Genomic DNA, 25,093 nt, shown 5'->3' with positions numbered 1-25,093 from the left:
GTGGTCTCAGGGTGGTGGGATTGAGCCCTGCATCAGGCTCTACCCTCAGTGGGGAGTCTGCTTGGGACTTCTCTCCTTCTCCCTCTGTCCCTCCCCACTCCCCATCTTCAGTTTTTCTCTGTCTCTAAAATAAATAAATAAATCTTTTAAAAAATCCATTCTTAAAAAACCATCCATTCTGCTAATCTCTGCCTTTTAATTGGAGAGTTTTATTCATTTACATTGTAGACTAGTCAATGATAAGAAGGGGCTTAATTCTGTCATTTCACTATTTTTTATACATCTTAGACTGTATTTTGTTCCTCATTTCCTCCATTATTAACATCTTTGTGTTTTGTTTTGTTTTTTTTAAGATTTTATTTATTTGAGACAGAGAACAAGTAGTGAGGAGGAGCAGAGGGAGAAAGAGAGAAGCAGACTCCTTGCTGAGTAGGAAGGCCAACGTAGGGTTCAACCCCAGGACCTGGATATTATGACCTGAGCTGAAGGCAAACACCCAGCTGACTGAGCCATCCAGGCACCCCTCATCTTGTGTTTAAATGATGTTTTTAGTGTATCATTTTGATTCCCTTATTTCTTTTTCTGTACATTTTTTAGATATTTCATAGTGGTTACTATGGAGATACAATTAATATCCTGAATTTATAATAATCTTGTTTGAATTGATAGCAAATTTAGCTTCAGTAACATAAAAACTCTGCTCCTATAAAGCTCAGTCCTCACCTTATATTGTCACAAATTATTATATCGTTATGCATTGCATGTCCATTAATACAGACTTGTAATGACTATTTTATTCATTTGTGTGTTAAGTTATACATGAAACAAAAAAAGGAGTTACAAACCAAAAATACAGAAATGCTGTCTTTTATATTTACCAATGTAATTACCTTTACCAGGGTTCTTCATTTTTTGGTATGGTATCAAGTAACTATCTAGTATTGTTTTATTTCATCCCAAAAAGCTTTCAGCATTTCTTGTAAGCCAGTTTTACTTGTGAAAAACTCCTTCAACTTTTGTTTACCTGGTAATGTCTTAATTTCTTCTTCATTTCTTAACAGTTTGGCTAGACAAAGAATTCTTGGTTGACATTTTTTTTTCTTTTAACACTTAATATACGTCATCCCACTGCTTTCTGGGCTCTGTGATTTTTTTTTTTTTTAAAGGTTTTTATTTATTTATTTGACAGACACAGGTCACAGGTAAGCAGAGAGGCAGGCAGAGAGAGGAAGGAAAGCAGGCTCCCTGTTGAGCAGAGAGCCTGATGAGGAGCTTGATCCCAGGACTCTGGGATCATGACCTGAGCCGAAGGCAGAGGCTTTAACCCACTAAGCCACTCAGGCACCCCACCTCTGTGATTTCTGATGAGAAATTGGTTGTTAGGGGCACCTGGGTGGCTCAGTGGGTTAAGCATCTGCCTCTGGCTCAGGTCATGATCCCAGAGTCCTGGGATTAAGCCCCCACATGGGGCTCCTTGCTCAGCAGGGAGCATGCTTCTCACTCTGCCTGTCAAATAAATAAATAAAATCTTACAAAAAAAATTCATTGTTAATCTTATTAAAGATCCCTTGTATGTGATAAGTTACTTTTCTTTTGCTATTTTCAAGATTTTCTGTCTTTTGACAATCTGATTATAGTATATCTCAGTGCGGATCTCTTTCAATTTATCCTTGTTGGTGTTTGAACTATTTGGATGTATAGATTTCTGTCTTTATCCAAGTTGAGAAAGAGCTCTTCAGAGCCCTTATTTCTTCAAATATTTTTCTGCCTCTTTCTGTCTTCTCCTTCTGAGACTCTGATCATGCATATGCTGGGTTGGTTTTTTGGGTTTTTTTTTTTTTGTTTTTTTTTTTGACAGAGAAAGAGAAGGAGCACGAGCTGGGGGGAGCAGCAGAGGGAGAAGAAGAAGCAGGAGCCCTGAGGAGCAGGGAGCCTGATGTGGGGCTTGATTCCAGGACCCCAGGATCATGACCTGAGCTAAAGGCATATGCTTAACTGACTGAGCTACCCAGGCACCTGTGTATGTTCATATTCTTGATGGTGTCCCACAGATCTCTTTAGCTCTGTTAATTTTTTTTCTTGATCTTTTTTTCTTTCTCCTCTTCAGACTAGACATTTTCAAATGACTTATCTTTAATTTTGCTGACTCTTTCTTTAGCCTGTTCATATCTTCCAAGACACCTTCCAGTGAAGTTTGCATTTCTGTTATACTTTTCACTCTCAGAATTTGTTTGGTTTCTTTTTATATTTTCTATATCTTTAATGATATTCTGTATTTGCTGAGACATCATTCTCTTGATTTCATTCAGTTCTCTATCATTCCCCTTAGCTCTTTAAACATATTTAAGATAGCTGATTTAAATTCCTTGTTCCAGTAAGTCTAACATCTGTGCTTCTTTAGCAACTGTTTCTGTTCATTTCTTCTGAAAATGAACCATACTGTACTGTATCTTTGCATATTTTATTGAAAACTGGACATTTTGAACATTGTAATTTTGCTAACTCTGAATATCAGAGTATTCCCCCTAGCCTCCGCCAGGGCTTGTTTGCTGTGGGCTGTGGCTGTTTATTGACTTTTCTAAGCTATTTTTGTTAAGTCTGTCTTTGTCATATGTAGTCTCTGAAATCTCTGTTCCTTTAGCTTATTTCACAGCTAGTGTTTTTTAAGTTTTTTTGTTTTTTTTTTTTTAAGATTTTATTTATTTGAGACAGAGAGAGAACAAGCAGGGAGAGAGGGGCAGAGAGAGGGATAAAGTGAGAGGCAGATTCCCCAAAGACTCCCTGACACGGGGCTTGATCCCAGGACCCCAAGATCACGATCTGAGCTGAAGTCAGACATTTAATCAACTGAGCCACCCAGGTGCCCCACAGCTAGTATTCTGACAAGAATTTCCTTGACTGCCAAGAACCAAAAGAAGGGAAGTGGAAGATGAGGGGAAAGGAGGCAAAGGGAGGGGAGGGGAATTCTCTGTCTTTGCAGATTGGTTCTTGGTTGAGGTATTCCTTCAACATTTAGCAAGACTGTTTATAAATCCCTCTTAGTCTTCAATTCTTGCCTGTGCTGTGTCTAGAATTCGGGCAGAGGAAAAATCTTAGGGTAGTCTCATGTGTTTTCTGTTCCTGAGTCCCTCCCTAGGCATGCACATGGCTTCTAACTTCCCTAGTATATGTGGGGGCTTTTGAATGCCTTAATTTTCCTTTTTTTAATGTATTTTATTTATTTTTTGTCAGAGAGAGAGCAAGCAAGAGTGAGCACAAGCAGGGAGAGCAGCAGGCAGAGGGAGAAGCAGGCTCCCGGGTGATCAAGGAGCCAGATGAGGGACTTCATCCTAGGATCATGACCTGAGCTGAAGGCAGACGCTTAACTGACTGAGCCACCCAGGCATCCCTTGAATGCCTTAATTTTCCAAAGAAACTCTCTACCTAAGTTTTCACCCCAGGCTTTCAGCACACTTATTGTCTGCCTCAATTATAATTTTTGTCCCAGGCAGCAGTATGTTGTTCATTTGCCTTACAATGTTTTCAGGGAACACTTTCTGCATAGCTACTTTCCTGCCCTGATTCAATGAAACAAAGGTAAGCACCTTGTAACAGTTCTTCAAGTCAGACAAGTTATAGTAGCTAAGTTAGATAAACATAATTCTTTGAGAATAAAGTCTGTTCTGCTCCTTTAGGAACTAGGGACCAGAGTTTCACACTGACACCATGCTCTGCTATCTGTAAGACTGCTGTTGAGGTGGGGGAGAGGGTAGGATAAGAGAAAGAAAAATGATAGGAAGCTTCCTGCCATTCTTAGGGTGCCTCTTTCTTGATTTAGCATTTTTCTTGTTGCTGCAAACTTTTGATTATTTTCCAGAGGTCTGACAAAGCAGATTCTGATAGTTTTTGACTGATTTTTTTGGTGTTTCTGTGAAGGACAAACCCTTGGAGCAACCTATTGCTTAATTTTTACATTTAGATTTCTGAAACATATGAACTCCATATATATGAACAAATATCTTAATATATAGCATGAAGTATGAATTCAATTTTAATTTTTGTCAAATGACCACTTAGCTGTGCCAACTTTACTTACTGAAAAATTTTGGGGTACCTGGGTAGCTCAGTTGGTTAAGTGTCTGCCTTCAGCTCAGGTCATGATCACAGGGTCCTGGGATTGAGCCCTGCATCAGGATTTCTGCTCAGTGGGGAGCCTGCTTCTCCCTCTTGGTCTGCCCCTCGTGCTCGCTCCCTCTCTCTCAAATAAACAAATAAAAACTTAAAAAAAAAAAAAAGTCTGTCTTTCCCCCAATATTTTGAAATGCTAACTTAATCTACTTCTAGGTCTTCTATTTTGTTTGATTGGTCTCTCTCTATTCATGTATGAATACAACAGTGTTTTTGTTATAGAACTTTTTTTTTAAGATTATTTATTTATTTGACAGACAGGAATCACAAGTAGGCAGAGAGGCAGGCAGAGAGAGAGGAGGAAGCAGGCTCCCTGCCCAGCAGAGAGCCCGATGTGGGACTCGATCCCATGACCCTGAGATCATGACCTGAGCTGAAGGCAGAGGCTTAACCCACTGAACCACCCAGGTGCCCCTCGTTATAGAATTTTTATGGAATGTTATAAAATCTGATAGGGCTAGTAGCTTTTCATTACTCTGGGGTACCTGAGTGGCTCAGTTGGTTAAGTGCCTGCCTTCAGCTCAGGTCATGATCCGAGGGTCCTGGGATCGAGCCCCATGTGGGATTGAGCCCCATGTGGGATCGACCCAGTCCCTGGGTCCCTTCTCTGAGCAGGGAGGCTGCTTCTCCCTCTCCCTCTGCCCCTCTCCCCAGCTCGCGCACGCGCGCGCGCGCACACTCTCTCTCTCTCTCAAATGAAAAAAAAATTTAAAAAAAACACCTTTTCAAAACTTTTCAATTTGTGTTGGAATCATGTTAAATTTATAAATTAACTTAGGAAGTTATGATGTTGAACTGGCCTATGCAATTAAATAATTTTTCAAGGCTAGTTCTGTGTCTTTTTGGAGCACCTATCTTTTTAATTTACTACTCACATTCTAGGAAGGACAGGAGTAGGAACAGAGACAGGGGTACAAGATAAGGAGAGTATTCTCCATACCTGCAGATGCCTGTGCTTGAGCATCAGTATGGCGCTGGCAGACTCTACTTAGGAATTCACTCACTTGACGCAGGGAAAGGGCATTATGCAGTGTTTCCAAGGGGTAGATGGTAGGCACCATGGAACACCCTTCAAATCCTATTAGAAAAGAGATGGGCAAAGTCAATGTTATTCCTGCCAGATATACCCCAACTGTCCAAGGAAGCATGGAGAGTCCCTGAGAGCCATCAGGAGAATCCGTGGCTTTTGGAGTATGGGGTATCCAAGATTTCAGGAGCGGGAACTCTTTAGAGCCCCTACAGGTGTCTGTTTCTCACCTCCAGAATCCTAAGAAATCTAGCTGCTAAGGCCTCCAAGTGAATCAAATCACCTCTCATCCTACCCATGGAGAGCCTGTAATGACCCATGGAAAAACCAACAGAATTCCAATAGGGTAAGCACCTATATTGCTCTTGCTCTTTCTAGGGGAATAAAACAAAAGTCCAGAGGTAAGGGGTGAAACTGAAGGTCTAAATGAGGCAGGGAGGTCATGGAGCTGGGAAGAAACAGTAGCTTTTAGGAATTGTGTAAAGAGAACCGGATTAAGGAGGAAGGCATGGAATCTGAAGAAGGATTCATGCAGATTTGGGATATGGGTAGAAAGGCTAGAATATCTGGAAGCAAGCTGGAGAGCATGCAATACACATGAAGCTCAGCCAAGGGAAAAAACATGCATGAACAGGCTGGGGGATGGAAGTTCTTTCTTGGTCATTTCCATCACATCAAAGCTTCTCCCTTCTGCTCTCACTGGAAAACCCCCAACTTGCTAGGATTTCTCTATTCCATCAGGAAAATGAGGAAAATCTCTAGGAAGAAGAATAAATCCTGATTCTCTATCTGAACCTAACAATCCCAATGTAGGTTCACCAGTCTGGTTAGGGTAAAGGGTAAACCTAAATATAACCCTAATCCCAGAGAGTGTTGATGAAAAAAAATGTTTCCATGGGAGGATCAAGAAGCATTGTCATCTTAAGCATTGTTTCAGCCTGCAATCTTTCCTATGTTTCTTTATAACTCCTTAAAGAAACTAATAGTAGGCAGGACAGCAATATCTATGTAAGACATAGCCTCCTGTTCACTAACGAGTAAAACCTATAATTAGAAAGGATTATACCTGACCATCTTCTAACTCTGGCCCTTGTTTGCTTCAAAGATTCAATTAAGACCTTTGTGCCTCAATTCCGTGCCCCGACCCCCACCCCCCCGTACTCTTGTGGCAGGAGCATCAGAGGAGTACAGTCTCTAGATCCTCAGCATGGTTACTAGAAAAACGTTTGCATCTGAAAATGGTAATTAGCAGCGGGTTATAGAGACAAGAACAGATTTCAGGGCAAGAGACTACTCCTACACCGAACAGAATTGGGAATGGGTAACATTAGGAGGCAATAAGGAAGGAAAACAGTAAGGGGAAGAGCAGCCAATGCTACAGCTACCAGGCAGTCTGGCTCCAATCCCATATCCAAGCAACTAAATGCAAGTCACATAACCTTAGGGTAAATAGGAGAAAGGAATAGGTGGGCTCTCCTGCCAGAAGTGCAATAAGCAAAGCAGTCAGTCCCAGCCAGGGCAGTGACAGCAGCCAGCTTGGTGGCAGGGGGTACCGTAGAGGCACTCGGGATCATCCTGGCCTGAGCGCAGCCAGTTCCGGAAGAGGCGCAGGTGGTAGGAGCACTGGTGCAGGTGATGCGCCAGCGTGGCATCCAAGGAGACTGGCCGGCCCCCTGGACAGTCAGAGGAAAAACTGCGCAGCAACCGGACCACAGGGTGCTGGTCATCCAGCAGCTCTGGAGGGGATGGGGGAGGACCACGGCAGGAAGCACAAAGATAAAGAAAGAGAAGAGGGAGAGACAATGAGGGGGGCACTGAGTGGCACAAGCATTACTGGGAGGTGGGGCCACTCAGCTCCAAGGTGAGCTAAGAGAGAAGCAGAGATGGTCAGAACAACTGGGTATCTCTTGCAGGGAAGAAGAGTATCGGCATCACAAGGAGTCTAAAAGAAGGGACTAGTGAGACATCATCATACAGCAAGGCCCTCCCCTCTTTCACTGTGCATAATTAAGTCAGTGCTTACAGACAGCAATCACATCATTCTGGATGGGGGTAAGCGGGCAGTTTTGTAGCTGGAGTCTTGATTAGCGCTCTAGAGCCCCTGTTCATTCCTAGAGAAACCCTACTTATGACCTGCTTCACAAACCAATGTATTTATAAAGTTGGTATAGAGATACAAAGATTCAAAGTCACTTAGAGAAGAGGGTCAAGAATGGTATCGGGTATTAAGGTCAAGTTTGAAGCTAAAAAGGCTCAGACCAGGTCTTCTGGACGACTCTACAATAGCCATAAACAGGGCTGGTGTTAAGCAAATGGCAAAGGAGATTGACGGGACACCAGGTATAAAGGTCCTTTAAAACAGAGTATGTAAAAAACAGAATCAGTATGTGAAAATGAAGATACTGACTAATCAGCCTTTACTGTTGTCCAAATATACAGATTTTAAAGAAATGTTCATATAAATATCAGGATTCAGGGGACTCTGTATCCACTACTGAAGCAGGGATGGCTGAGAGATGTTCTGTCATTAAGGTAAGGAGACAGCACTGCCTTGCTTCCTTTCCAAAGCTAGGTCCAGGTTTTCCAGCTGCTCTTTCAAAGCAAGACAGCACAGCAAAGAGATGATGGCAATGGGACAGTAGGGTGCATATGTCACTAATGTGCCATAAGTATTTGCAGACAGAGCATCCCCTCTGTAACTGCTAGGTCAGTCAAGCAAGATTTGACCATGGGATAGAGCCCTCCTATTGTCCTTAGGAACAAATTAAGTCTAGGTAATCTTCAGCAAGTGACAGAATAGCTCCACATTTCTCCTGATACCAGCAGGGAGATCCCAGATTCTGGCTTCTCAAGCACTTTAGCTTCCAAACTCAAGTACAAGGAGAAGAATGGCCAGAAGGCCCCTGAGCAAGTGTGCAGGGTGTTGGAGGAGATCTTGAATTTACTCTCCTGTACTCTACTGAATTATCCAGGTCTTTCTTCTTCTCTTCCTTTTGGTAGAATTAATTCATCTCTTCTTTAATCGGTGAGGCTGCTAATCAAGGCCTCAGGGAACTGGAGATAAATAGCTTTGAGGATCTGTTTTATGAATCTGGATCTTTTCTCACAAAGCCTAAGAACTAGAAGATCAGTGATTTAACTCAGATTTCAGGAGCCCAAGTTCCCAGTACTAGATTCTATACTCTAAGTAACACTTCTCCTAAGTCCAAGTCCCAAGCTGTGGGGCTGGGGCTGGTGCATGAGGTTCTACTCTGGCGATGACTGGGGCACATGAAGGCCAGAAGAATTTGAAACTATATCTGGAGGCACAGCCACGCCACTCTGAAAGGGGAGCTCCTATTACAGGCACAAATGGGAGCTGGGATGGGGGGTGGGGTTAGGCAACTTAAAATTTGGCAGTGCCTAGTGGAGAGGTATGGCCTGATTGGGCTAAAATCTAGCAGTTGCCACTGGCTAAGGAGTTTTTTCCAGCCAGGAAGCCAAGTTAATTTTACCTCCTTTGAAGAAACTTAGTACTTGGACAGAAGAAAACCATGTATAAGAAAACTGGATTTACCTTGAGAACAAGATACAAGGCAAAGAGAAACTAAGAATATAAAGGATAAAACAGGGAGTAAGCCCTGCCACACCCTACACAGAGACCACTGCCCTTTAGTTTACACAGATCTCTAAACTCTCATACCTTAGTATGGCTAGACCAATTCTTCAATATTTTTGAAATATTATTCATTCCCAAGCACCCCCCCCCAAATTCCCAGGAGACATTTCAACTTGCACTTCAAGCTTCTCTGAAATACCAGTGTCTTAGGTAGGCTGGGGCTACAGGGAAACTGTATGGTAATTTAGGCTGTATAATTCAGGTTACAATCCCTTTTTCCTTTACCTACTGCCTCCTACTCCTGTCTTTCTTTATCCCAAATCAATCTGGGCTCCTATTTTCTAGGCCCAGACCCTAAGTTAAAGCAGATGTCGGGAGCACAAGAGCCACATAAAGCCACATAAAGTACACACAGTGATAGGTGGTTAAGAATATGGTGATGGAAAACCATAAACTCAAGACCAGTACCCATAGGGGTATGTTTGGGAATGGGGAACTGCAGCAGCACTGCTCCATTTAAGAGAAACAAATGAATCATTCACTCCAACAAGGAGTTGGAGAAAAAAACAGAAAGATCAAAATTGTATAAGCTGAGGAGTAAGGGGAAAAATGAAGACATGGAGATGATAAAGAAAATACTATTCTCTTCCTATGAAGGAGAACCACTGTTTAATTTGTATAAAACCCAGCAGTCATGTGATGGGAAAGGGAAGGGTTTAATTAATGTTTTGGGGATGATGCTAAAAAAAGTGACAGAATGGTGATGATGGTGACCATGGACATAAGTCCCTGAGTTGCCACACAGATAGGGCAGCCAGGCTGCAGCCAAGACTAAAGTTTGTCACAACAAAGGGTATGCCCCAAGAGGGACACGTAGTGAGCGGTTCATTCAGAGACAGCACGTTGTCAACATAGTGGAAGGCAGAGGCAAAGTCAGTGTCAGAACTCAGAGGTTAAGTGTCTGGAGGTGACATGATGAGGGGGAATGACATTGAGTCAGAAGCAAACGTACCGTTAGTCGGATGCTTTGCAAACGACACAGAAAATCGTTTTACGGCCGGGACAAACAAGAGCTCTGGGGAGAAAAGACATCATGGGGATTATACCCACTCCTGGCCCCACCCTCTGCTCTGGAATTTGCCCGCAATATACTCTTTTCTTTACAGTTAGTATATGACCTGCTCCAACACCCCCCTCGGATTCCTGACTACCACATTTCAATCTTCTCCTTTGGAATAATCTTCTTGTAGGAATCTGTGTGTCATCTCTACCACAATATGGCTCCACAGACAACCCTAATTTCACCACCACATCCTCTTTCTGGTCATTTGGAAATAAAATCTGTACAAAACCTTTCATCCCTTCCCCCAATCTCTTTCCGTATCATCTTTCCTGCCTTGACTGACCAACTTCCCCTTCCCTGATTTCCTAGATTTGAGTCAAGACTCCACTGCATTTTTCCTGACCATGGATCATCATCATCCTTGGTCCTTACTCCTACAGGCCAGAATCCAGGAAAGAATATAGAGGTGGAGTAAATTGATGTAGCAGGGCTGTATGTGGGAGATTATGAAGGGATAAGCGTAAATAAGTAGTATTTATTGCACTGAGAGGGAATGCAAATGGAGGGGTGGATGGGGTCTTGGTTCCTTCTCCCCTCTATAATTGATGAAGCAACTTGTTATAAGGCCAGTGTCAGTGCCATCTTAAGTATGAATGGTTCTTGAGCTGTATCTGTGCTGGGGGACAAATGAAGAAAAGAGCTGCCCCCCAAAACCCACCCACATACCATCTCGGTGCTTCAGACTGGCAGGTGGTAGCTTTTTGCCATGGCTGCGGGCGTAGTCCTGAAGATTCGGGGCGCTGGAGGAGCCGCCCAGCACTGTGGTGCTGAACAGCCCTGTGCACTGTGAGCCTGCAAGGCCGGGAGTGCATTAGTAGCCACACAAAGCTGCAATTACCACACAGAAGTACACATAACTTCACATGCCAACATGAAGACACACACACAGTCACTCAGAACCACCCATATGTGGCCACTACGCATAACCACAAACAGATTTCACTACTGTCCATAGCTCCACTGGGCAAGCAAGGTAGGGATTCTGCTGAAGATCTACATGGTAGATACAAGAGGTCACTACAAATACAGGGTTAGTCATATTAGGGGAGTCAAAGTTACTGAAAGGGGTAGACTCTGCTCTCCAGGTACAACTTAGGAATACGAAAAGAATAGGTAGATCTCTCTAGATTTAATTCAGTGCTCCTTAACCTGGATATAGAGTTTGAAGAAGTTAGAATTATAGTCCCCTTATAGACTTAAAAGGAAAGAACTTTGATTGAAACTAGAGACTAGGTTTTGAGCACTCAACTCAAATTCCAAATTCACGTAAGTTCCAATTCCTCCTAAGTCCTTCCATTCCCTTCCTTCTATCTCTCTTCAGGCCTTTTTCACTTTTCTCAAGAAAAGAAGTATGTATGAGACTCACTGAATTTTTAAAGCGGGAAGGGACTCAAAGATCATCCAGTACAGTTTCCTCATTTTAGAGGTAAAGAAACTGAGATTCAAAAGGGATCTCATTTGCTCAAGTTCATACAGTTTCCCAGAAGCTAAACTAGATTGGAATCCAGGGTCTCCTGATTCTGAAGATCAATTGTGTTCAGTCAGAAAAGAAACAACTATTTTTTCATCAAGAAGAAAGAAGTGAAGACAGACACAAATTGAAGACATGTGAGGAGTCCGGTGATTACATGGAGAGCATGCCTACTATGTGCTGAGGGCCCTATTAATAAGGAGGAAGTCCTGGTAAATAGGAAACAATAAAAAAAAGCCATGTTTTTTCTACTTTCAAAAGTTATAAGCCTTATAAGCCCTGTGCTCAAAGCCTACACATTAAGTTCAAAGAAAGCAAAGTGAGTATACTGCCAATCAGAGGAGTAAATAAAACTTTAAAAATCTCTGAAGCAAATAAACTAGTCAATGCTCCAAATACGACTGAGAACAGGGTTGGGACTCTATAGTCCTCTCTTCTACTCTAGGTCATGAGGACAGAGTGGGAGGAAGAGATGAGACTGATACCCAAGTTTATGGGACTTGGCCCTCTACTTCCAAATCCATCTTAGCCAAGAACCTGGGTGTGGCTTGGGAACTTAACATAGCAGAGATGGTCAGAATGGAAAGAAGGTCAAATTCCTTTGAGCCCACAAGGGGCAGGTCATGGTTTCAGGGGTCTCAGCATTTCAAGACCACTATAGAAATCAAGAAAACTTTGATGGCTAATAATCTGGAATTCAAGATTACTGCTCTATGCAGCAACTTTTCCTACCTTTCACATGTAAACTGGCTCTAGAATGGGGTTCCAGAGAATAATAAAGACTGTTAAATATGTCTACTTTTCTTCAGAGAAGCTGAAACTAACTGGCTTTATCTCAGATGACCAAAGCTTTGTTCTACATTTACTTCCCTCACTAAATAATTTTCTGGTGCAGTCCTGCCAATCCTGCCCTGTCCAGGCCTAGGATCATCTCAGACAGTAGTGTCTACCTTACCACCACCTCTGCCAACCAGTCCCACGTTCATACTTCGGTCTCGTTCTTGACAGCATTCCTACTTAACTGGACCAGACACAACTATCCTCATTTTCAGCTTACCTGAAACCAATTCTTTACTGAAACTTCTGGGAAGAGAAGTCCATGTCACAGATCTATATATTTGTCATTTATTTTTCATGCCCCAATCCATCTACCTCATTTCAGGGATCCAGAAGGCAACCTACTCCCATATAATTAGCCAGGAAAGTTACAAAAACCTTTTTCCCCCTTGCTGGTAAAAGCTAACCATTTTGCAGCCAGGAAATTGGGTGTCAAGGACAAAAGTAACAGAAAAATGAAAGGAGATAAAGAATAATAGGACAAGATAGAAGCCAGAGGACCAAGTCCAGACCCCACACAATTGTCTCAAACTGCCAGTTTTACTTACTGGCTCACAAGGCCCTGTATTCAAAGATAGCCCCTCCCAAGGACCACTCCCCACTCCCAAAGAATACAATACCCTCTGAGGCTTGGTCCTTCCTGCAGTCTGTGTTCTTAGGAAAGGTTGAATGATGTTCTCCACCCCTCTCCAGGAATCAAAAAAATCAAGAGACATTCCCTCAAAGTCCTGAGAGAAGCCTCTGCCACTACACCAGTCTCAGATATGTCCCTCAAATTTCAGGAAGGAAGGAAAAAAAATTACAGAATTAGGAGAGGATGAAGGAGAGGGCATGGAGGTAGGAGGGGCCAGAGCAGGGATATAATAAACATAGGTCTCAGAGGAAGACATGGCACAAGTTCTCCAAATGAACAACAGGACACTTATGAGGAGGTCACAAGTACCTCTATAGTTTTGTCTCTGATAACTCTGAAGTTTCAGAGTCTCCATGGTCCCTTAAGGTCTGGGCTAGACCGGGAGGACAGATAAGGAGTGAGAGGGGAAGCCAGAAAAATGCCCTTGAGCCAGAGAAAGTGGGTGTAAAAAACCGAAAGACAAACACCTTTCTGGAATGGAAACAATCACCTGGGATCAAAGTTCACACCTAAACTTGGCTTCTCCCAATTCATCCTCCCTAGCCCCACCCCAAAATTCCATTGACTAGATGACCCCAACACCCGTAACTAAGGTTTCCCACAATAGAACCTTTTAGAACAGACAGACACCCTTTCCCAACTACAGTTGAAATGCTGGCAAACCATACCTAGGCCACTCTGCTTCATCTCTGTTGGTGGCCGTGCAGACGAAAAGAGCCGGTAGCCACCAGGCCTCGAAGATGAAGTCTCAGAAAGCACCTGGAGAAAAAGGACTCTATATTATCATTTTGCCACCTCAACCAAGACGTCTAAAACCCAGGTCCCGAATTCCTGCCCCTATAAAGCCAAGCAATGTCAGAAAATCTGGACGAACCAAAGGTTTTTTAATGGGGAGAAAGAATGGAAAGGGAATGTAGAGCATACTTTGCAGACGGAACTGTCCAGGGAATCCTATATACCAGATGGCACTTGTATTTCCAAGATGCCTGTCCCCACAGCCCTTCTATCCCAAATCTGAGAAATGATTATTCAACCATTCTCAGTAGTCAGCAGAGAAGGGTTCCTTAATCTTATGTATCCCTCCACAGGACTCAGAAAGCCAATCACAATAAATGAGCCGTGATAAGAAGGAAAGTCTGGCTACCTTCTCCTCTTTCCATGGGACAGTTGTGGTTATGGCAACCACACTCGGTTTCTTATCTGTACCAGGAAACCCTCCCTTCCATGTCTGGAGACATTTCTAAAAAGGCTACAAGGGCCTAATCACACGAAACACAACACACACATACCCCACCACCCCCAGATAGTGTTCAGAATTCCTAGGTCCCAAAAGGCAAAGACAGAGGTAGGAAAGGAAGATGAAGTAGGGGGGAGGACACCTGTGTGCAGGATGCCAGGTGAGTGGTGGACACAGCCCGGGGCTGTAGGCCGATGGCTGGGGAAGGCCTGGGGAGGTCTCCTGACCTCCTGCGGCGCCGTCCCCGCAAGGGGATCAGGTCCAGGTTCCCCGTGCACTGCATGTTCATGACCTGCAATCAGACCGGGTGGAAAGCCGGTCACAGCTCCTTTAACTCCCAGGCTCCCAAAAGCCCCAGTGCCCATTGGGCAGAGCTAGTTCTAAGTCTGGAGAGGATGATCACCTAGGGCACAGCTGAACTGAAGGCACAGATTCTGTATTCTAAAACTGTCCAAAAATTTGAAGTGACGAGAGGAGAAAGGATGCGTGGGGGAGGGTTATAGTTGATAAGGATAAGAACAGCAATGTCTATACCTATAGAATAAGAAAAGGAAATATTAATATTAAAAGGCTGTGTGACCAAGGAGTAGAGAGGAGATTTTCTTGCAAAGCTGAGGAGCATGTCTTGGGCAACCACCATCCTGGATGAGCCATAGTAGAAGCAACACAAGGAACTAAGACGAAAAGACGAAGAAATGTGATTACAACAGGAAGCTTTCTGTAGGCTTCAAAGAACAAAAGCCAACTCACCAAGTCTGAGAGCTCTGCTTTGCCTGTCTCTCGACTCATTAAACCAGAGGAAGAAAAAGGGTTAAGCACAACCGTGCCAGAGAGACTGGCAGACCATGTGAATGGGGAAGACATTTAGATGTGGAGAAGCAGCTTACTGATGGAAGATTACACATCATTCTTGTCCACTTGATTGATCCACGTTAGTCAGTAGGGGACTACTGTACTGCAGATACTAAGTTAACTTACACCTCAAAGAGAAAACAATGCCTACCCCTCCTAAAGAAGCTCCAAGTATTCATAACATCAAACCTACTTAAAATAATCAGGAAGAAAAGAATAAACAGACTGTAGTTTGTCTTCTTAGCTTTCTCCAAAATCTGAACTGTAAACCTGGCTGAACCTATATAAGCTAGTTACAGATTCTTCTGAGATACTCCTAAATGAAACACCAATTCCTTTAAGACAGAGAGCTGGTACAGAGCCAGGTGAATAGATTTATCTGTCAAAGCAGGACCCCAATCAGACAAATTTCCTGAGACAGGGATAAATCATGGGGTCAAAAAGAGTGTCACTGAGTCAAAGAGGGTAAAAAAAATCTTTCCAAGAAAAAAGACCTGAACAAAAATATCGGCAGAGTTAGCTGGACACAATGTGACATTATAATAGTTCCTCCTTCTAGGCTAGAGAACTAGAATCAAGTCTTAGAGACAGACACCAAAAACAGTGGACATAGGTCCAGGCCGATAACCATCCTCCTCAGAACAGAGGGAAGAACATCCCTTCCTGGGATGAGTACAGATAACCCTAAAAGGATGATATTAAAGTGTCATGTAATTGCTCCTATCTGAGCTATAATTTTACTCAAGGCAATAAAGAGATGGAGACAGCCTGGTCTTTAATAGCTACTGATTTATTATTATAGTTACTGTTATACTAAGCATCTATATGATAGATACTGCTTGTGTTTCATAGATGAAAAACTGAAGCTTGGATAAGTAACCTGTCCAAGGTCACACAGCTTATAAGTATCAGACTGGGAGTTCAGCCCAGAGTTCATACTGTTTCTACTATATTTCCTTTTAAAGAACAGCATTTTCACATTCATCCAGAGGCCTCCTCCTCAATCTAATCTTTTAAAATCCTAATCTCAAGTACCACTCACTAGCATCTCTTTAATCTCAGAAGTAGCAGCCAGTTTAAGGAGCTTTACTGGGAGACCAGCTGTGAAAGAGAAATGAAGTAAAACATGTCTACCAGAGACAGGAGGACTCTGCTTAAGGACCCAAGAATCCCCCAAGGGCATTCAGAGGATTCATGGATATTGCCCTATGAGCAATTCCACCACTTCTTTCTCTCAAGCCCCTCCCATTACCTCCATGGAGCCGGCTTTTCGGTTACGAATGAGGGGTGATTTCCTTGGGAGCCCAGGGCCCTCAGGGGGCTGGGGTGAAGTCTGCAATGCCCGGTCTGGTTCATCTGACGACTTCCCTGGGCACAGGTTCTCCATGCTGCCTTGGTCTGTTTTCATCTCTTCATTCTACCCAAAAACAGGAACAGATCGGAAAGGTGTTTATGGCCTCTAGCCTCCTAATCCCAGACTCCCCAATCCTTTTAGTTCCTTACACTGTTTCCAAGTTTCCCATCACTTGGTTCCTAAGTCCTCTAATTTGAAATCCCAGCACTTGAACCCACCTCAGAAGAAGCTGGACGGAATCCACAGCCAGTTGGGGCACTGCCTTCTTCCTCAACACCTTTCACTCCAGGGCTGAAGTGTAGCTCCACATGGAACCGCTCCTCTGATAAGGGATCCTATGGGGCATCAACAGATGAAGGGGCAGTGGGAAAAGTTGGATATGGTGGTGGAAGACCAAGCAGGGACAACAGAAAGGAACTCAGAGGATACATCCTCCCAGGGCTGAGGTTTCAATGTCTTACTCCATTCTGGGGCTGATCTACTATATCTTCCCCTTAACTATAGTCTAGTGTTAAAGGATCCTCATTCCTTCACCTCCACCATTTGAGATCCACCACCCCACATGACTTTCTAACCCCCATTTCCACAACTCTTTCCATCCATCTCCCACAGTCATTCAGCTTTGCTACAGTACACACAATAGCACACTTAACACATACATACAACATACACATCCATACAACACCACACTTATCTTTGTGGAGCCAGATTAAAAAAGGTGTTAATGTTTGAAAGAAAAAGACTCATTATATCATCAACCCAAATTCTATACCCTCCCTAATGCAGAGTTATGTTATCTCTCTGGCTCATGGATATTGATGGATATTAACTCAACATCCCCAAATACTTTCTGTTCCAGTAGGAACTTCCAGGTTCCTCTCTGTGACATGCTGTGCTTCCGTATCAAACCTCACCGAATTCTACAAATTATAAGGATTTGAAAGTTTCTTTCTAAAATGGGAAGGAGGAGAAAGAGGGGGCACCCTCCTCACCCCACCCTGTTAGCTCCTCACCCGTGTGTTGTCCTCATAAAGCATAATGACAATCTGGGTCATATAGTTGAGCTCTGAGATGGCACTGAGATAAGCCAAAGCTCTCTGCCATTGTGCATCCTGGGTCTCCTACAGAACACAAGAAGAGGAAAACTAATGCCCAAGGACAAGGGAGTTAAGGAAGGGGCGGGGAGACAAAGAGAATACAGAAAGCTTGCAGTAAAAGAGAAACATGAAGAGAGTAAAAAAATGCTGGAAAAAGCGTTCATAGATTGGAGAAAAGATCCTTACATCAAGAAGACCCCCATAACGGAAGACACTGAGTAGTGAGTGGACATGGCTTTCACTGGTGAAATAGAGACGTGTTCGAACATGGCGGCCTGGGGAGAGCACCCCTCGGGAGTACCTGAGATAAGAGCTAAGTCATTCACACCATCACATAATCCTCTTCCCACCCTTCCACAAACTCCTTCCTCCCATCTCAAATACTTCTCTCCTTTCTGCCCCAGGATCTCTTCTATTCTTGGTTCCTTCCCCAAGCTGTCCCAACCTATATTCCCCCAAGGGCTCCCTGACACACCCCTCCCTCCATCCAGCACCCCTCCCAGCCCTCCCTCACAGGGGATGCAGCTTGTTGACAGACTCATCCTCGTGGGTTCTCTGCAGGTCAAGTAGTATCTTCCGCAACAGTGGAAGACAGAAGCCCACAGCAATTTCCAGTTTCTCCTCCCGACTGATCCCGTATTCCTAGGGGCCACAGGCCAGGAATAAGTACCTCAGTGAATCTTGTGTCCCTCTTGCCTCATATTCCTAGGCCCAAGATGATGTTTTTCTTCACCTCAGGTCTAGGGTTTCTTTCATATCCACCACATTCCCCCTCTTCCAGGTTTCTCAGCTAGCCTCTTGGACTTACTCAGAGCCAGAGCAGAGCCTGAGAATTACAGCAACTCAACTTATTCTTTCTTTAAGTTTCTTGCCCCTGGGCCCCGCACCATCCCTCCTTTCTGCTTTTCTCCCCTTCCTTTCCCAGTGCCCGTACCCCTAAGCTAGGACACACACCTGGGGAATGACCACATCAGCCAATGCCTTAGAGAGACGGAGCAACTCTGCTGTGCCTTGAAGTCCCAGACTCCCATTGTGCTGCACATCATACTTCACACAGTCATAGATGTCAGGGATCTTACTGATATCATAGCGCCCACTCTTCTGTCGAAAGTCACGCTCCAGTTTGCTCCAACGTTGTAGCATGAGCTCTAGTGTCTCACTGTGGTAGAGTTGCAGGTCTGGAAGGAAGATGGACAGTCAGAATGATCTGAAGATTTTATTTCTTAACAAAAGACCCTGGGAGCCTGGGTGGCTCAATCAGTTGAGCATCTGCCTTTGGCTCAGATCATGATCCCAGGGTTCTGGAACTGAGCCCCACATCGGGCTCCCCACTCAGTGGGGAGTCTGCTTCTCCCTCTCCCTCTGCCCTTCCTCCCTGCTTGTGCCCTCTATATCTGTGTACCAAATAAATAAAATCTTAAAAAAAAAAAGACCCCAAAAAATCTGCAGTCAAATCAGAGGGATGAGACTGCCTTGTCTCAGACATTTAGGAGAGGACACAGGAGTGCCTGAGGAACCCATCCATACCTGAAACCTTGAAGGGAAGATAGTACTATTAATACCCACCTACAGATTTGGGGTCCTGCATCCGTTCCCGGATCTGGTGAGTGAGGTTTTCAATCAGGGAAAATACCTGATCACAGACCTTCACAGGATTCTGGATGACAGCCATGGAGTTGAGGAGGGAAGTGCTTCCAGTAGGAGCCAGCTACGGGGAACAGGGAGATGAAAAGCAAGATAGGCTCTGTATAAACTGGTAATAAATTGACCAGAATCCTGTGAGGTTATTACAGAAACTACCCGCAAGTAAGATCCATTTTGTAGGTTCACTCTAGTGAAGATTCCTAGGCTACAGGGCATACTATCAGTTCTAGGACGAGGGGACTGCTCTAACATATGGTCATCTAAGAAGGGTTGAGGGCAAAAGTCTTAGAATTCAGAGGAAATCAAATAGACCTAGGCTCTCTTTTTTTTTTCTAAGAGAGGGAGAAAGAGCGTTGGGGAGGGGCAGAGAGAGAGAAACTTAAGCAGGCTCCATGGCTCTATGTCTAGCACGTGTGCCCCCCACCCAAGTGTATTTTAGAACCCCCAGTAAAAGAACTAAAGTCAGGGCACCTGGTGGCTCAGTTGATTGAGCATCAGACTCCTGGTTTTGGTTTGATGTGCAGTCAAGTTGTGGTGGTGAGATTAAGCCCCACATTGGGCTCTGCACTGGGCATGGAACCTGCATGGGATTCTCTCTCCCTTTCCCTCCCTCCACTCATGCACTCCTGCTCTCTCCCCCGACCTCTCTTTCTCACAAATAAATGATATCTTTAAAAATATACATATAAATAATTTTTTAAAGATTTTATTTATTTATTTGACAGACAGAGATCACAAGTAGGCAGAGAGGCAGGCAGAGAGAGAGAGGGAAGCAGGCTCCCCGCCAAGCAGAGAGCCCAATGTGGGGCTTGATCCCAGGACCCTGAGATCATGACCCGAGCTGAAGGCAGAGGCTTTAATCCACTGAGCTACTCAGGAGCCCCATATATATAAATAATTTAAAAAATACACATGGAAAATACTTGGAAGGGGCACCTGGGCGGCTCAGTCAGTTAAGTGTCCAACTCTGGAATTCAGCTCAGGTTATGATCTCAGGGTCTTGAGACTGAGCCCCACGTGAAGCCCTGCATGGAGCATGGAGTCTGCTTGAGATTCTTCCTCTGCTTTCCCTCAGCCCCTCCCCTGAACCCTGCTTGTGTGCGCTCTCTTTCTCTCAAAAGAAAGAAAGAAAGAAATGAATAAATTAAGAATGGAAGGAAAGGGGCGCCTGGGTGGTTCAGTGGGTTGAGCCTCTGCCTTTGGCTAGGGTCATGGTCTCAGGGTCCTGAGATCAAGTCCTGCATTGGGCTCTCTGCTCGGCGGGGAGCCTGCTTCCTCCTCTCTCTCTGCCTGCCTCTCTGCCTGCTTGTGATCTCTGTCTGTCAAATAAATAAATAAAATCTTTTAAAAAAAAGAATGGAAGGAAAGAAGGAAGGAAGGAAGGGAAGTGCTGGGGAATAAAGATTAAACCAAAACCCTTCAAAATCCCCATAGAATGTTTCATTAATGGGTAACAGAGATAATAAAATCTTATTCCTCTTAATGAAATGCTAGCCTGACCTAGAGCAAAGGCCCTGCCTCAGAGTGAGGCTCCAGCTCAAGCTTTCAGGACAGTAATAGTCAATGAAGAATGGGGAAGGGACAAGAGGCTTGTGGGTAGAATGTACATATTCAACCCAGGTCCTTTTTGCTAGCAAAAAGAAGCAAGGGAGATTTAGCTTTTTGAGTTTGACATTGAGCAATGGATTGGAACATAAGAGAGCAAGGTCCTGCCCTTATCAAGTCTTGCTCAGAGAAAAACACAAAAGATGACATTCTCCAGGCAATGTGCACAGCTATTAGCTCACTGAAGAACCTATCAGAAATGGTTACGTGATACTCTGAATATACTTAATGTCACTGAACTGTATGCTTAAAAATGATTCTAGTGGGGAGCAGCCCACTGGCTCAAAGAGCATGCAACTCTTGATCTCAAGGTTGTGATTTCAAGCCTTACGTTAAGTGTAAAGAGTACCTTAAAAAAAAATTAAAAAAGAATCGTTTAAAAAAATGATTCAAGTGGTACTACAATTTAAAAAAGGTATTTTCTTGGGGCGCCTGGGTGGCTCAGTGGGTTAAAACCTCTGCCTTCGGCTCAGGTCATGATCCCAGGATCCTGGGATCAAGCCCTGCATTGCGCTCTCTGCTCACCAGGGAGCCTGCTTCCTTCCTCCTCTGCCTGCTTCTCTGTCTACTTGTGATCTCTGTCTGTCAAATAAATAAATAAAATCTTAAAAAAAAAAAATAGGGGCGCCTGGGTGGCACAGTCAGTTAAGCATCTGACTCTTGGTTCTGGCTGGGTCATGATCTCAGGGTTGTGAGCTTGAGCCCCACATTCAGACAGAATCTGCTTAAAAAACTCTTTCTCCCTCTCCCTCTGCCCCTCCCTCCAAGTATGTGCATGTGTGCTTTCTCTCTCAAATAAATAAATACAATTTTAAAAATAATATTAAAAAAATAAAATCCTTAAAAAAAAACAAAACAGCTTGGAAGCTTCTGCTTCTGCGGTGTCTATCCTACACCACCATTTAAGAAGTCTGGCTATGGGATGCCTGGGTGTTTCAGTTGGTTAAGCATCTGCCTTTGGCTCAGGGCATGATTCTAGGGTCCTAGGATTGAGTCCCACATTAGGCTCCTTGTGCAGCGAGGAGCCTACTTCTTCCTCTGAGTGTTGCTCCCCCTGCTTGTGCTGTCTCTCTGACAAATTAATAAAATCTTTTTTTTTTAAAAGATCTTTTCTTTTTTTCCTTGACAGAGAGAGACAGTGAGAGAGGGAACACAAGCAGAGGGAGTGGGAGAGGGAGAAGAGGCTTCCTGCTGAGCAGGGAGCCCAGCACAGGGGCTTGATCCCCTATAGGGACTATAGGGAGAGCAAGAAGGAGGAGAAGACTATAGGGAGAACAAGAAAGAGATGGTCCAGCTATCTTAGCAACCCAGTTGAGCCTTCAGATGGTTTCAGCCCCAAAACCTGGCCAATAGCAGGGCAATTAAATAGCAGGGCAATTAAAATTGTCCCTAAAGGGGACACCCCAGTCAAGACCAGCTGAGCCTAGGATTATAAGTAAGATAATAGAATGGATATTATTTTAAGTCATTGAGTTGGATAGTCTTTTATGCATCAATAAACAACTGAAACATTATTTCATTCAGAAACTTTGTAACCTGCTGAGTTTCAGAACTGAGAATTTTCAAACTTTAGGAAATTAATACAGTACATATGCCACATACATATAATACCTCCAACAGGGCTTAGGGCATAACTAAACACATTTATATTTCTGCAGCACAATATATGACTATTTACACTAAACAAAATAAACAGGAATTAGAAATAGTCTTATCATATCAGGTTTTGGTGCCCAATCTTTTTTTTTGTTTCTGAAATTGTAGATAAGAGATTATAGACCTATACTTAACTCAAAGGGTAAGGATTAATGGAGATATTGTACAGAAAGCAGTGCCTACCATTATCGATTACTACTACTTAGAATTCTAGGAATTTGGGATGGGGGTAGGTTGGGCACAAAAATAGGGAGAGCCTGACCTGATCGTAGTCCTCAGGACCAAAAGGTGCATCCTGCTGCAAAATATGGTGCAGTCGAGCTTTCACCCGATGCTGGCAGCTGCTCAAGGAATCACCATCGCTGTCTAGGAGCCCATTCATGTTGGCACTCTTCACCATTTGTACCAAAATGGGTGTTAGCTCTCCTTCTAGAGCCAGAAGGCCCTGGAGAGGAAGCATGACATCTATTAGTTTTCCTTCCAGACTACTTCCTCTAGGCCTAGAAGGCCTAGATCCCAGAGATCAAATGGGAGCTGGCTTGGAGAGGAGGGTTATAGGTCAAGGGGCCCATCCCCACTAATTATTCTCAGCTTATTCTCAGTAGTACAAAATGTGCTAGACATAAGCAGAAACTTCTCTGAGACAGCACATAAACACCCTAACATTTTCCAACTACATCTCTAAACTCTTGGTTTCTCTACCTAATGGAAGCTGGGACTGTGGGAGAACTGTTAAGTGTTCACCTTGGCAAAGGCAGCAGCAGTCATCTGGACACGGCCCTCATCAGAGGCATAGATCTTGAGATCATGGCGGAAAGTGCTATGGAGACGAAGTAGCCCACAACCGGGGAAGCCAGCATAGTCACCTGAGGGTAAAGGGGAGGAACAGGAATGGACTGCTATAAATACCCACATGGAAGAAAGAATGCTCTTTCCCCCATTAACTTCCCCATTGCCTCTAAATGTTCATTCCATCAACTTATTCTCTAACCATCTTACCCAGGCCCTGCTATTTACCTCCAAAATACTCACCCTGTCCTCCAGGGTACATGCAGCGAAAAGCTCGCCCCAGCTCCTCAGCCTGAACACGGCCATCAGGAGTCAGTTCTCCCCCCCACTTCAGTACCAGCAGTAGAGATGGGGCCAGGGCCTCCTGCTGTGGGTCTGCAGGAATAAGGGGCAAAGAATAGGTCTCATCTAAAGAAAACAGTGGAGATGTCTAAATGTCAGGACTTCTGAGGAGCCCAGAAAGGTGATTTGAGGTAGAAGTCATCTAAAGGTTTAAGAATAAGAGGAGACTTGAATGGTAATGGGAAGGGGGTATTATATCTTACCTTGCCCCTCATTAGTAGCTTTTACTCCATGAGGATAGTAGGTCAACTGCACCTTCCTGTTGATCCCAGAGAAATGACCATACCTGTAGGATAAACTCACAGTTTACTCTGTACCCCAGCATCCTGTTCTCACTGTCATCGGCTCCCCTTTCCTATTCCCTTTCTCACATCTCCAGCACGGACTTCAGCTGCTCTAGTTTCCCAGTCTTCTCCTCGATCTCACCACCTGGTTCTTTCTCCAGTTCAGCCAGCAACAGCCTTGTGATATCCAGCACCTCCTAGAGGAAATGACAGGACATCCATGCAGGAGCCCAAGTCCTGGCAAGTTACTCTTCCATCCTGGCCTCTCATTGAGGCACCCAATCCTATTTTCTCAATCTTTTCTGTAGTACTGCTCCTTCCCATCTAGAGTCACCACATTACCTGTAGCTGCTCAGGCCGCTTCAGCTTTAATTTACCCGTCTTGTAGCCACCATGTTTTTCAAACAGACTGAAAAATCTGAAGAAATAAGGAAAAGCTTCAGTATGGAGTGAGACAGTTAAAACCTTGGGGAGCTGCCCCATCCCCATCTCCTTCACAAGAATGTATCTGTCTAAATTAGGACATTCTTCCTACCTTGGATGTGTCACCTCCATCTTCATTTTCTGTTTGGGGGTACGATCCCCATGACGGATAATTGCAATGACACAACGAAGTTCCATCCTAAGATAGGGAATGTTGTTAGAGCCTCTCCTCTAACCCACCCCATGCCAACTCCCATCATTTCATCTTATTTGACATGTCAAAGAACAAAGGAAAAACTATCTGAGATTAGGCATATAGGCAAAGTCAAGGAAAATGCCTGGAAGATACCCAGGCTCCACTAGTCAGATGGTAATGTCAGAAAGTAACCACTGGTCTGACTCAGGTGCCTTAAGTACGTTACTCCAGATTTTATACTTTTGCTCACATAGTGCCAGATGTGGTAGGGACAATGGGAATGTCCTCAGCCTCTGTGGGGATGGACCATGGGATCTGGAACTGTGGAGCAAGCTCCCTCATGATGGTGTTCCTAGGAGAAACATGAATAATTGCATGAATGAACTGGCACCACACATGTGAATAAAGCTCACAAAAACTAGCAAGTTATAGAAGAATACGTTATATAAAGTCTAAAAACATGCCCCCCAAACTCCCCGAAGATGTAGTAAAGTATTAATAAATGCACGGGAATGACAGGGGCAGTTTGTTTGGTTAAGTTTCTGACACTTTCGGCTCAGGTCATGATCTCATGGGTCTTGAGACAGAGCCTCACATTAGGCTCTGTGCTTACAGGGGAGTCTGCTTGAGATTCTCTCCCTCTGTCCGTTCCCCCACTTTCTCTCTCTCACACTCTCGCTTTCTCTAAATTAAATAAATCTTAAAAAAAAAAAAAATGCATGGGAATGACAAACACCAAATTAAGGATTGTGGTTAT

The 25,093-nt window shown here is 44.0% G+C and overlaps 1 protein-coding gene across 14 annotated transcripts in view; it reads right to left on the bottom strand.

Annotated features, from left to right (window-relative positions):
- Positions 1-25,093, bottom strand: part of PPIP5K1 (diphosphoinositol pentakisphosphate kinase 1) — a 49,013-nt gene that overhangs the window by 12,416 nt on the left and 11,504 nt on the right. For 4 of the 14 annotated variants that reach the window (XM_044232228.1, XM_044232225.1, XM_044232226.1 and 1 more), the window contains exons 11-30: positions 24,587-24,688; positions 24,253-24,339; positions 24,060-24,135; positions 23,805-23,914; positions 23,637-23,719; positions 23,335-23,466; positions 23,047-23,168; positions 22,565-22,747; positions 18,964-19,105; positions 18,352-18,575; positions 17,912-18,039; positions 17,584-17,698; positions 17,314-17,421; positions 16,519-16,635; positions 16,199-16,363; positions 14,237-14,386; positions 13,526-13,616; positions 10,582-10,707; positions 9,805-9,867; positions 5,108-5,245 (exon numbers count right to left, since the gene is read on the bottom strand). In XM_044232228.1, coding sequence (XP_044088163.1) covers positions 5,108-5,245; positions 9,805-9,867; positions 10,582-10,707; positions 13,526-13,616; positions 14,237-14,386; positions 16,199-16,363; positions 16,519-16,635; positions 17,314-17,421; positions 17,584-17,698; positions 17,912-18,039; positions 18,352-18,575; positions 18,964-19,105; positions 22,565-22,747; positions 23,047-23,168; positions 23,335-23,466; positions 23,637-23,719; positions 23,805-23,914; positions 24,060-24,135; positions 24,253-24,339; positions 24,587-24,688 — 2,462 coding nt within the window. Of the gene's footprint in view, positions 1-5,107; positions 5,246-6,747; positions 6,931-9,804; positions 9,868-10,581; positions 10,708-13,525; positions 13,617-14,236; positions 14,387-16,198; positions 16,364-16,518; positions 16,636-17,313; positions 17,422-17,583; positions 17,699-17,911; positions 18,040-18,351; positions 18,576-18,963; positions 19,106-22,564; positions 22,748-23,046; positions 23,169-23,334; positions 23,467-23,636; positions 23,720-23,804; positions 23,915-24,059; positions 24,136-24,252; positions 24,340-24,586; positions 24,689-25,093 lie in introns of all 14 variants that reach the window. The other 10 variants (XM_044232239.1, XM_044232229.1, XM_044232230.1 and 7 more) reach the window with 10 other exon arrangements.

The sequence above is a fragment of the Neovison vison genome, chromosome 13 (genome assembly GCF_020171115.1).
Source record: "Neovison vison isolate M4711 chromosome 13, ASM_NN_V1, whole genome shotgun sequence".
Classification (NCBI taxonomy): Eukaryota; Metazoa; Chordata; class Mammalia; order Carnivora; family Mustelidae; genus Neogale; species Neogale vison.
Note: the sequence above shows the minus strand (reverse complement) of the source record. Positions and strands in the feature narration are given on the sequence as shown.